Source organism: Mixophyes fleayi, chromosome 3, assembly GCF_038048845.1.
Source record: "Mixophyes fleayi isolate aMixFle1 chromosome 3, aMixFle1.hap1, whole genome shotgun sequence".
Taxonomy (NCBI): Eukaryota; Metazoa; Chordata; class Amphibia; order Anura; family Limnodynastidae; genus Mixophyes; species Mixophyes fleayi.
This window is the reverse complement of record NC_134404.1, coordinates 222,486,435-222,499,078: the sequence shown is the minus strand read 5'-3', so window position 1 is coordinate 222,499,078 and position 12,644 is coordinate 222,486,435. Positions and strand designations below refer to the sequence as shown.

The 12,644-nt window shown below is 40.8% G+C and overlaps 1 protein-coding gene across 1 annotated transcript in view; it reads right to left on the bottom strand.

Moving 5' to 3' along the window:
• MAP3K5 (mitogen-activated protein kinase kinase kinase 5) overlaps positions 1-12,644 on the bottom strand; it is a 107,350-nt gene that overhangs the window by 34,559 nt on the left and 60,147 nt on the right. The window contains exons 11-15 of the mRNA XM_075203153.1: positions 11,487-11,594; positions 10,038-10,087; positions 8,557-8,652; positions 8,031-8,112; positions 6,864-6,997 (exon numbers count right to left, since the gene is read on the bottom strand). Of these exons, the coding sequence (XP_075059254.1) occupies positions 6,864-6,997; positions 8,031-8,112; positions 8,557-8,652; positions 10,038-10,087; positions 11,487-11,594 (470 nt within the window). The remainder of the gene's footprint in view (positions 1-6,863; positions 6,998-8,030; positions 8,113-8,556; positions 8,653-10,037; positions 10,088-11,486; positions 11,595-12,644) is intronic.

Here is a 12,644-nt window from a genome sequence, read left to right as displayed (position 1 = left end):
TTATTGTTAATGCTGTAAATATTCATCTGTATGAAATAGACCAGCATCTTCTTCCAGTAAGAAAAAGCAAATTACAGATTCAAGTTAAGGTTTAGACTCTCTTTAGCGACCAGTTAAGGTAATCCAACAATAGAGGGAATGAGACAATTGTATACACATATGGCTAATCTACCTTCCCCTCACCCCGCCTCTGTACGTGAGGACTCCGGGACAGGGAAGTAGCCTCAGGTAACACTGACACTAACTCTATATCTGTGCTGTATTAGAAACATTTGTGAACCTCCGCACAGAATTAACATTAAATATTTATTTGTGTTGTGAACAAGAATAGCTCAATTGTATTATTTAGCCTCCTATCAAGGATTTCAATATTATTTGTTAATGAATAGAGAAGAGGTGCTACTCCAAAAGAAATGATAGACATACATTCATTAAAGAAAGTTCTCTAATAATAGGGGCACTCTATAGTTTACTACTAATCTGTTACCTGTTTGTATTAAAATCATAATTCTTTATTAATCCTTCTTAAAAAGGCTATATATGTTGTTACCATCCACAAATGCCATCTATATCTGTGCTATTTGGATGCAAAATGACTATTTGATAAGATCCATACGTGCTAGATTAAAAACAAACCATGAGGTTAAATTAATCTAGTAAAGGACATTTAATCACTTCTGCTAAATGCTTGCACTTGATTTTACCATAACATGTGCTTCTGAGAAGCTGCTCGCACCTATTTTTGATACCTGACTTGGGAAGTGAAAACAGAAATGAGAAAGTCTGTGCAGAATAAAGAATTTTCTGACCAGCAGATTGAGGACAGTAACAATGTTCTCCCCCTCTGTAGTTATGCAACAACAACTACAAGTAGTTTATATTATACCAAGGAGATTTTGGTCATTTTATAGACTTGTGTATAAATCTCTCATTGTAACCTGCAAATGGGCAGCTGCTTTTCAATCCCTTAACTGAGATTATAGAATGTCAAAGAGAGGATTTTTATACTTATGATAAATCTCTTTCTCAGATTCCATCTGGGGAACACTGCTACCATGGGGTTGTATGAGGGAACATGGAGTAGGCACTCAAATAGTTAACTTATTTAACCTCCTGCCGACAGTCTATATCCCCTCTGCAACCCCCTGCAAACCTCAATGTGTAATACAAAAGCCCGAAGGAACGGAACTCAATCACCCGAAGAATAACTGCAGAAGAGCAGAAGGGAGTGAACGCAGTGTCCCCCAGATGGAATCAGAGATAGGGATTTATCGTAAGTATAAGAATCTATTTTCTCCTTCATCCTATCTGGGGGACACTGCTGCCATGGGCACATACCAAAGCAGCCCCATAAGGAAGAGAGCGCTCTGAGAGTCCAGTTCACAACATCGTGTGGCCAAAACTGGCGTCCGGGGATGCAAACACATTAAATTGATAAAACCTAGTGAAGGTATGGACAGAGGACCAGGTGGCTGCCCGGCCAAGCTGATCCGCTGAGAACCCATTATGCGCAGCCCAAGAAGCTCCCACTAAGCGGGTGAAATGGGCGGCAATACGACTAGGCACAGGCTATTAGAAAGTGATATAGGCCTGCTTGATTGTGGACGTAATCCACCTAGTGATGGAGTGCCTAGGAGTTGGCCAACCTCGCTCTAGTGAACCCGTCAGTCTAAAGAGTGAACTGTGAAACACGGTCAGAACCAAGTATAGACCCCAGGGAGCCATAGGCGAAACATAAGGGGCTATATATGCAGGACCCCTTGAAGGAAAGGCTCTTACTTCCAGAATATCAGCTATTTTCAGTTGGAAAAAGATAGATGAATCCAACACCTGGACCTTTAGGGACCCAAGTTGCAGACCTGTGTCCCAGCCATTGTGGAGAAAGGCTAGGATACGGGACGGATTAAAATTAGTCGAGTGGCAGAGTCTTTATTTGCACCACTTAATGTAGGTATGCCACACTCTAATAAATGCGGCCGAGGTCGATTTCCTGGCTCGCAGCATGGTGTCTACCACTCTGGAGGAAAGCCCTCTGAACCACCAGAGTTTGGCCTCAAAGAATATGTTATCAAAACCCACAGAGATAGGTGCTTGTAAAGAACCGGTCCCTGCATTAACAGGTGGCCTCAATGGAGCAGAAACCATCTTGGACCTACCCTGCTTAGAATGTCGGGACCCGATGTGTCAGGGCCAATCGGGAAACCTCAGGCTCACCAGGAGCTGCCCTAGAAAGGCCAGCAACTTCTGGGGCTCTGTGAGGGACAGAAAGTCCCTCTGCCTGCTCAAGGGGCCCTACAGAAAGTAGAGAGACTAGGGTCCCCCCCAGGTTATCAGAAGAGTGTAAACTTTCATGCCCAGCCATCTCTTGAGGAGAGGTTGGGGGAAGGAATCTTCTCCTGCAGGAATCTTCTCCAGCAGATGACTTCTGCTGAAGAAAGTAAAGCAACAGACTGGCTTTAATTTAGTATCATCGTTATGTGAAAAGAACAAGAGGGGGCGACCCTAGAACAACAGCTATGCTGACCCCCTGATTGATCACCCCTCTCTTAAAGTACTGGGAGAAGGACTCTTCAAGGATTCTGACCCACAACAGGCCTCCCTCTACCCCTACGGTCACAGAGCGGCAGCCTGACTGGACCCTTCAGTCAGGCTGCCGGTTTGTCTGGGAGCCTGGATGTTTTGTTGTAAATAGGGCTCTACCTCTGAGAATGACCTCTGGCCACAGAGCACCTGCCCCTAATCGTCAGGCCTCTCGCCAATGGAGCCCCCAGAAGGGATCGATAAAAAGACCCAAACTTCGGAACCCTAGGTTTAGGGGGTACTCACCGGAAGGAAGGTACTTTAACCTCCCATGGCCTGAGAGATAATATTATCTAATTCTGGGCCAAAAAGCGATGACCCGAGTAGGGAAGAGCCTCCTGAGATTTTTGACTCTGCATTGGCATTCCAGGACCTGAGCCAGAGTGTCGTACCGGCCACTTTTGCCAATGCTGAGCTAGATGAGGAAACGGAGACTTCGTTTTGAGCAACCTCATATAGGTAACCCGAGGCCTCCTTTAAATGTAGAGCCAGGGGGAAGAAGATCAGAGACTTGTAACCCTGCTACCAGCTGGTCAGCCCAGGTCACCACTGCCCGGCAACCGCTGCTGAAGCCAGCATAGGTCTTAGCGAGGTGCCTGCCGCCAGGAAGATGGATTTAAGAAAACCCTCCACCATGTGACGTTTCCTGCGCTTAAAGAGACCTAGATCTTACCGAGGTTCCTCTAGATCCAATAGATTCTGGCGAACTGCCAGTACCAGATCCTCAATGTCCTGACTCCCTGAGGGTTCAGCCATATCACCCACCAGGGGGGATCCGAATCCTCAAGAAGCTCAACTTCCTCCACCGACTCTTCTGAATTAGAAAGTGCGAGGAGAGGATGAGTAGACCTATGAGGCTGCTTACAGCATCATGCTTGGGTTCTGGGAGTGTCCATAAACCAATTTGACCGATCCAGGCCTTTAAATAAGGACGTGTGCCAAGCAGGCTTCTCCCAGAGAGGGGCCTCTGAAAGAGGAGGTGGATGACTGACCAAGAAGGCTCAGGTTCACATCCTGCTCTGCCGCCAATGGTGCAGCAGACTGCGCTGAAGGGGCGGGAGCCGGGGGTAGTACCCCAGCGAGCGCTGGGATCTCGGACATACAGGCAAGCATCTGAGTCAGTGCCGACACCGACTGCGCCAGTGTAACTGCCCATGACGGTTCCTCCAACTACTGTGGAGCAGAGCCCTGGGCCTGTTCACTCCCAGCCCCTGCATCACAGTCCGCAGAAACCACCCCTGTGTCTGACTGTTCACTAGGAAGCTTTACTTTACATTTGGAGCAGGTGTAATATTTAGTTCAGGGTGTCTTACTCTTGTCGGTTATTGTTATATATCCAGGTAATACTTTCCCCCTATTACCAACCACCTGTCTAGTATAGAAGCAGAAGTTAACAGCTGAAATAGAAAAGATCTATCTTGCCTAGATTTCTTTAATTCTTAAATGCCACCTGTTCTGCGGGGCTTCCAGAGTTAAGCCCTCAGACAGTACTATACTTTCTCTCTCCCCCAAATCGTGTCTTGTGTTCTAGATCCGATCTTCCCCCCTCCCCCTCTTGAGGAGGGAACTTGGAACATTCCAAGATGGCACCTGCAAATATGCTGAGTGCCGGTGCTCTATGCCCTACAGAGCACCTCAGAAATGATGTGATCGCGGGTCTTTAAGCCGCCCATCAGCATCAGTACACGCTGGATTCCTGCGTTCTATGCCCGACAGAGCAGCACAGGTCCTCAGAACAATATGACCGCAGGTTTATGCGGAACAGAACAGAACAATATGACAGCATCTGTAGGGGAGAGAAAAATGCAGTCAGCGAGAGCCTCTGTTCTCACTGTGACTGCTACTACTCAATTGAAAACTGAGTGGTGTGTTTGTTACAGCACCGCTATTAAAATAAAATAAATTAAACTATCATCTAAACAAAAGCCTATCTTAGCAAAAAGAGTACACCAGAGGTCCTACTCCTCTGGCACTCACCGAGGTTTGCAGGAAGTTAAATAAGTTAACTATTTGAGTGCCTACTCCATGTTCCCTCATACAACCCCATGACAGCAGTGTCCCCCAGATAGGATGAAGGAGAAAAGTAATTACCGTTTAGCATTTCTTTATCACCTTTACTACGGTGTTATAAATGCTCAGTGAAATTTCTATGTTGTGTATTAGCAGGAAGGAATCTGAATTTGGCATTCTGCAAGTTCAGTCATGCGCTCAACTCCAATTCCCAAAACACTACTATTGTGCATATAGGGCTGCCAAGTTGTCTTTTGGAAAGAAAGTCTTTCAGTCACTCTATTTTTATATGGGAATTCAAGAACTGCCAAATGAAGGAAGAGCTGGATTTAGAGGATTATTCGCAGAGTAGGTAAATTACTGGAATACCAACTGCATATTTCCTAGGAAAGTCAATATATAGCAATATGCTATTACAAAAACGTTGTCTCTGACCTTCCAGCCATAGATCTTGCCAAAGCTTTTTGTCCAATGCTGTCCAGAGATATCATATGCACTTTAATTAAATGCAGTTCACTTTAATATAAACCACAATGACCAGAGCTGCATAGTTTTGTGGCACTTTACAAATAGATAATGATGATTATTTGGTTGTATATGCTTGCAGGTAACAATATATGAATTGGAAATAAATCTGCTTACTTTTACAGAAATGCTACCATCTGCACCCTCAACTTGCAGAAGCATGAGACCCAAATGCCATTACTTTACTCTAAACTACCAAATCACTATATTCTGCGAGCATAAAAGTATCTTTTGTTCTTGTGAGTGTGTTTATGGCAGTTGGTATTGGACTTTTTGCACTTTTACTAGTTGGGGAGAGCGGAAGGTCCTTAGTAAATATATATAAGATACTGGAATTCTATGTTAAACCAGTTACCATTATAGCTGTGCTATAGTTAGGAAAGGCAGGCTTTTCGCAAACGTGAAATATATAGATTCTGGCAGTCAGCCAGAATACAGTATTGGACGCGAGATGGGCATGATGGAGCACTTTGAATGAAGGCGAAGATTATTCACAATATGCCTCTGCAAACTATTACTAGTTGTACTTAATGAAAATATATTATAATCTACTTGTTAGCGTATAATGTATGAGCAAGAAAATATTGTCAGCTAGTAGCCTAATCACCACAGAAAATGGAAGAAATATTTTCGAAGCAGAGTTGGTGCACTGGAGGTAATGTGGAGCCAGCGTAGGAATTTGCAGTGTGGAAAGAGAGAAAAGTGGAGTTAAATCAGTCTCACTGTGGCTATTATGGGCAGATTGTAGAGGAGGAAACACGGGTGAGTGGAACACCAGATAGCATGAGTTTGCTGTAGTCAAGGCAGGAGATAATGAGAGAATACATAACGGTTTTGGCAACATCTAGAGTGAAAAAGGGGCATATTTTGGCAATGTTTCAAAGGAGGATGTGACACAACAGCGTAAGAGACTGGATGTGTGTAGAAAAGCTGAGGAATGAATGGAGGATGACACAAAGGCAGTGGGCTTGGGGAACTAAGGAGAGTCAACCATGAGGGAGACTTAAGGGTAGGTAGTAACCCTGGGAGGATGGAATGATAAACTCTATTTTAGACACGTTGAGGTTTAGGTAGAGTTGGGACATTCAAGTGCAAATGGCATATTAGCAATTGGACACAAGAGAACGAGAGGTCAGAATAAGAGTTAAATTTGTGTGTGTTTTGCATACAGGTGGTAAAGGGGGCAAAGGTACATATTAGTTAATTGAGAGAAGATAGCAGTGGGCCAATAACAGAGCCTTGAAAGACCCCAACAGATAGAGGGAGCGGAGGATGTACCAGAAGTAGAGACAGTGAATGAGTGTTTAGAGAAGTAGGAGCTAAAACCAGGAAAGGACAGTATCACGAAGGCCAAGACAATGAAATGTGTACAAGAGAAGTTGTCAACTTTAAAAAAAAAGGTGTCAGAAAGCTCAAAGAGGATGAGTAGGGAGAAGTGACACTACAATAGCAATAGAGTAGATTGTTGATCATTATAGGGAGTGTAGTACTGATGTATGAGTAGAGGGTTAAAGCCCAATCTCGGAGATTCAAAGTGGGTCAGACAATTGTACACAAGATGCTCAAATAATTTGGAAGCAAAAGGAAGGAGCCAAATGGGGCAGTATACAAGGTGTGCATGCAGATCATAAATAGTACCACAATGTTTTTGTGTGTTCTTTTCTTAACATTTCTGGATACCATTTCTTAAAAATTTATCATTTTTAAAATTGGGAATTTTGCAGAATAATTTTCTTCTGGTAACCTACCTGTTGTCCCTCTCAGGAACTTCTTTTATGGCTATTCTGACTTGGTTACTGAGGTCTCGTCCTGCATATACCACTCCATGGGTACCTTTACCCAGTACCAGTCTATCACCATTTTCATCATACTCGTAATCAAACTACAAAATAAAAAAAAAATGATGTTAGTACATAATCTTTAACTACAAAAAAACCCAATATAAAAAACAATATATTTGAAATCATTTAATGGTCACAAACATTCTGGCTCAGAGCCTTCTACCAAAACGCAACACTAATCTATCATTATCGGATATATGAAGGACTTTACGTATCCTTACAAGTAATAAAAATGGTCTACATGTATGAATTCACTTTATTCTTCTGGGTGGATTTCCACGGGAAAGTGGGTGTAGTTGGTTTTAGTGATATAACATTATTAATATACAGGCCAATCACAAGAAATAAATACAACTAAAACAAATATATATTAAACATAAACAGGCACAGGAATTTACTTATCCTTAGTTAGTACACCCAGATTGACTTTCCACAGGAGGTTTCCCCAACTAGCAGAACCTTGTGGATCTCATATTTGAGACACTTGTAGTTCAGGAGACACTCATTTCTATATTGGTAATCATCTAATTACCAGTAAACAACAAACTTCAGCAAATGAGTGTCCTGCTGAAACTCTATTTTTGTACTAATTACGTACTTGCCAACAGGTCATGTGACAAGTGTAGGGACGCTGTTGTGCCACTGCAGCCCCGCCCCCACTATAAGAAAAAAAAGGCTGAATTGTACTGAGGGGGGCTTATTAAGCCCCGCCTCCTCAAGTATTTAGGAGGTTGCCTATTATTCTGGGAAAAAGTCTCATGTATTATACTAAAAGATGAAGTGTCAGTGGGTGATTTTCTTGCAGATCCCCAGTTATTGAACCACTGCTGTTCTGAGAGTTGAGCACAGGAGAGAATCCTGTGTGAAACTTATTTTGCCTGGAAATTTCCTCTAAGCAGCTGGGACTTGTATATTAATTTATCTCCTATAGAGTATGTAGTGTCACCAGGTGAGGGATGACTTTATAGTAATTTAAATGAGAAATGTGAAAAGCAAAAGGAAAAATAATGAAAAGTTCATAAACAAAAGTATGTTTGCTGAAGGTCTGTTTGAAATAGACAGTAGTACACTAACTTCTAATGAATCTCCGTCGCAATCCACTTCATCTGTGTTTTTTCCATTCTCTTCAGTAATGCTGTTCACCATATCAAAAAATCTAAAAACAGATGACAGAGGCAAAGAGATATCAAAACAAAGCACAACATGTGCTCATATACAAGCACCGCTTTGCTACATTCATGATCTAATGCATAAAATTGTATGGTAATGGCTCAGGTTTGTACAGTTTTTAACCTTTTCCATTAGTCAACCTGCTCTGCCATCCTTTACCTGATGGAACATGCCAATACCGGACTGATGTTTCCATACGTACAAGCCCACAGGATACAGTCACATGGGCATTTCTTCTTGTAATCAAGCAAAAAATATAAAATCAGGTGGTGTCTGCAAGTATGTTCTCAGAAAAAGCAAGTCACATTTTATGAAACAATGTGGGATTACAAGATCAAATATGCAAATCCATTTTCACATCTTCAAAAGCTAAATGAAGCCCTGTCAGAGTCACGGACCAGTTATTCTTACTTCCCAGAAACATACATACTTTTTACAGTGAAGCTCTGTGCAGAAGTAGATCTGGAAGTCATCTGAGTTGTGTAGCACGTACAAAAAACAGCACCTTTCTTCAAACTTGGAAATGCTACAGAAGAGTGAGGGGAGGTCCAGAATTAGGCTTATATGGGGAAGTTTTTGCATCCATAGTATAAGACAATTGTACCAAAAAGCAAATAGAAATTGCAGAGTTGGCAACACTTTAAAATAATTTCCAGAGACACATTACTCAATCTAAGCATGTCACGCATCATACAGTCGCCACAAAGGGTCCACAGCACCGTACATAGAGGTTGGGATAACCGTACAGGGTGACAATACATATAAAACAAAGTGCAGTAAGAGCAAAGTGCAAAAAATATAAACAAAGTGCAATATGTATATACAAGTACCATTTTAGCAGAGAGAAGGGCACAGGACAAAGATATAAAAGTGAATTCCAATGTGCAGATAGGAAGTGAAGAGGAGAGGTAGAGTGAGTGAATAAAGGGATGCGCCTGTGCCCTATGCCCAGCAGAGTGGGCAACACTAATAGGATCAGGGCAGAGATGGAGAAGAGGAGGAAACGTGGAGGCAGGAGTCAAGTGACAAAATGAGGACAAGAGGACACAATAAAAAATGGTCCTGCTCAAGGGAGCTTACAATCTAAGGGTGAGGGGGAGACTGACAGGAGACACAGAGTGGGAAGATAGGGTGAGGGATGAGAACACTGAGGGGAGAGGAGCGAGGAGTAAGAAAGAGGGCTGAGGTATAGAAAGTAGTTTGACAGAGAGAAGAGGGTTGGAGGAGGGCAAGTTAGATGCAGGAAGGGTAGGTTAGCCTGAACAGGTGGGTTTTAAGGGAGTGTTTCAAGTTTGACAGGCTAGGTGAAAGTCTGATAGAATGGGGGAGGTCATTCCAGAGAAGGGGGCAGCACGGGAGAAGTCTTGAATTCAGGAATGAGAGATGGTGACCAAATGGGAGGTAAGGTGACGGTCATTGGATGACCGCAGTGGGCGAGGAGGAGTATGAGTGGAGATGATGTTGGAGAGATGAGGAGTATGAGTGGAGATGATGTTGGAGAGCTATGGAGCAGTGGAATTAGAGAGGGCTTTATAAGTGAGGGTGAGGAGATTCAAACTAATCCTAACCCCCTCATTTTAAGCAGGAACTTAACACAAGGATATATGTATGTGTATAGACAGCCAAAAAAAAGTTGGGAAAAGGGTACCCTCACCAGAATTGGGTGATCCAAAAATTGTTGTCAGCCATAAATACAAGAACAAAGGGAAGAAAGCAGCACTCTTGGGACTTCTCTTTAGTACCAAAATTTTATTCCAACAAAGGATCCTGGTTTGAAATATCAAACCAATACTCTAAGTCCAAGGAGTGCTGCGCATATCTCTATATCTACATAAACACGTATATATACATACACACATAGAGAGGATACAGATAAAAAAAAATTGCAAAAAAAAATAAAAAACAACTTGCCTTACACCTCTAATGGAAGAAGCACTGAAATTCCACTCATGAATTCCTTTCTGAAACACGAGTAAAACAATTTTTATAGTTCTCAAAGAAAAAAAAAAAAGTGATGGAATTAAAATAAAAAAAAAAAAAAAAAAAAAAAGAAGTACTGTACTTTGCAGCGACAAAACATTTGCAATGTAAATTTTCAATAGCAGATCATTTCTTAAATACCTTTATAAATAAAACAGGTTAACTTTAACAGATAGATGAAATACAATAACTTTTGGATGTAAAAAAACACAATACAGTTTTTATTGGTTTCTAGTGTGAAATACAATTCTAGACACACACAGTTAATTTATCAACCAAATTAGCGTTCCCTAATTTCTTACACCACAATTTGATTAGCTTACATATGTAAAGTGAGCGTGTTTGTAGCCCTGTAATACTGGCATTACAGAAAGGTTAGCGAAAGCATTGTTAAGTAAAAATAGAAGGATGACATTCTGCTGGATATGTTGATCAATACACTGATAACAGGTTGGCTGTCCTTAAAGACTGCACAGAATGGGAGTTCTACAACAGCAGCTTGGAAAAGCAAAGCTCCTTTATAAGTCACAGTTTTCACTTTAGGAAATAACTCTCCATGTCTTGAAAGATTTGTTTTACATGTGGAAGAGTGGGCCTAGAAATGTGTTTCTTAATGTGCCAGTAGAAAGCACAACGTGCATCGATTAAAAATATAGGACAGAAACGGAAAACTGCCAGCTCTCAAGTCCTTTTACAGAGTAAGAAAAAAAATGGAAGGGACCCCTGCCAGCTAAAAGTACGCCCTCTCTGCCCCTTTGTCTCATGTCAATCTAATCCTCCAAAATAAAATCTCATTTTTGTACTGTTCTGCAAAACCAGGTGCACTGGTTTGCCCATCCAGTATGTTGTAAGGAACGCCTTTGTTCCACCCAACTGCCTTTATCGGGCTGTGAAAATGTCTGCACCTTTACAAACCTATACCCTTTGAAGAAATCTAAGCACACTTAAGCAAATCAAGGCACATGTCACCACCATGGAGAAAGTGGTGCTGTGCATTTTGTGACTTGTAAAATAGGCTCCGTTTTCATTTCGCGAACAAATCACATAGCAGCAAAGTGTTTACTAAAAGAATCTTAAGAATTTTAAATAAATTTGATGCTAAGCTATGTAAATAAAAGCATTCTATGAATGATGTCATCTTTAGTTTGTTTGCATTTTGCATTAAAAATGTATTATTTTATAATATCTGTTTCAATTAGTTTTTACACTCAAGATCCTCAGTGGACTCCCCCTGGCTTTACCAATGGTTCATGATGTCCAGGTAATCTTACCTTGATTCACTAGCTACTACGATCAACAATTATATATTGTATAATATTAATATTTTTTTTTAAAATTTAAAGCACAAACATTCTGGGTTTTTTTCTTTTATATAATTACCTTATCATCTGGAAGCACATGCCAAATAGACACTGTTTTTACATCAGCTTCACTGTTGATTGACAGATATGATGGCTGGTAGATTTTGGTAGGCTCTAGGATCAAGATCTAGTCAACAATGAAAATAAACAGGTTTGTCAGAAAAGGACATGAATTAAAATCCCATTTTGTAAAAAGGTTAGTCATGCTATACTATATCAAGACATCTATTTTCAGGAGCAAAATTGCAGTTTTACATTTAGCTTTACACCAAGCAGTAAAAGAAAACCACATTCACGCAACTTAAAAAGTTAGGAATTGAGTTACTAAAAATAAATTTTTTCTATTGGTGGCAGTGTGGATATTTCTCTTACATATCATATTCTTCCAGCTGTTTGTATAAGGTTTCTGGATGTGATTAGTGTGTAGGCAATAGATTGTTCAATTGTGAATCCATGCTCATAAAATTATACTAAACCTGTCATAATAGCATAGAGGTCAGGTGAAAAGAATATAGTTGCACAAAGTCAGGTGACCCTGTCCATTTATAACATGACACTTGAGTGGGATGGGCCAGCAACTCACCTGTGTATGAGGCTGAAGTTATTAATAAAACATCACTCTTGGCTGATTTTATTTATTTATTTTAAAACCCGATCAAGTAAAAAACAAAAGAAATACTACCAGCAGCCCAGAGATCACATAGATGCATTTAAATCTGAGCATTTAATCTGTGATTATTCCCAGAGTTCAATAAATCATGGTCTTGTGCAACAGATTTCAAGCGGATGTAACAGTAGTAGTATTACTAGTAGGAGTTGAAACAGGTTTACAGAATATTCAAGAATACAAACAAAAAAGACTATCTTACCCCTCCCTATAATAGCCCATTATAATTAACCAATATAGCCATGTAAAAGCAAATATGCTACCAAATACTGTTTCAAAGCGTTTAGAATAATAATAATCACGCACAGTATCTTGTGCGAGGTGTCTGCCATTTCTATAAGCCTTGATATGTGGAAATGGCGGACACAATATGAGGTTTTTCCTTCAATACCAAGACAGTATTATGCAAGCAATAAGCAATGTAAAAGTATAAAATAATGTATTAAAAGTAACATGGATATAGATGTATAAATGTGAAAACAAGGTTATATAATATTATCAATGAAATAC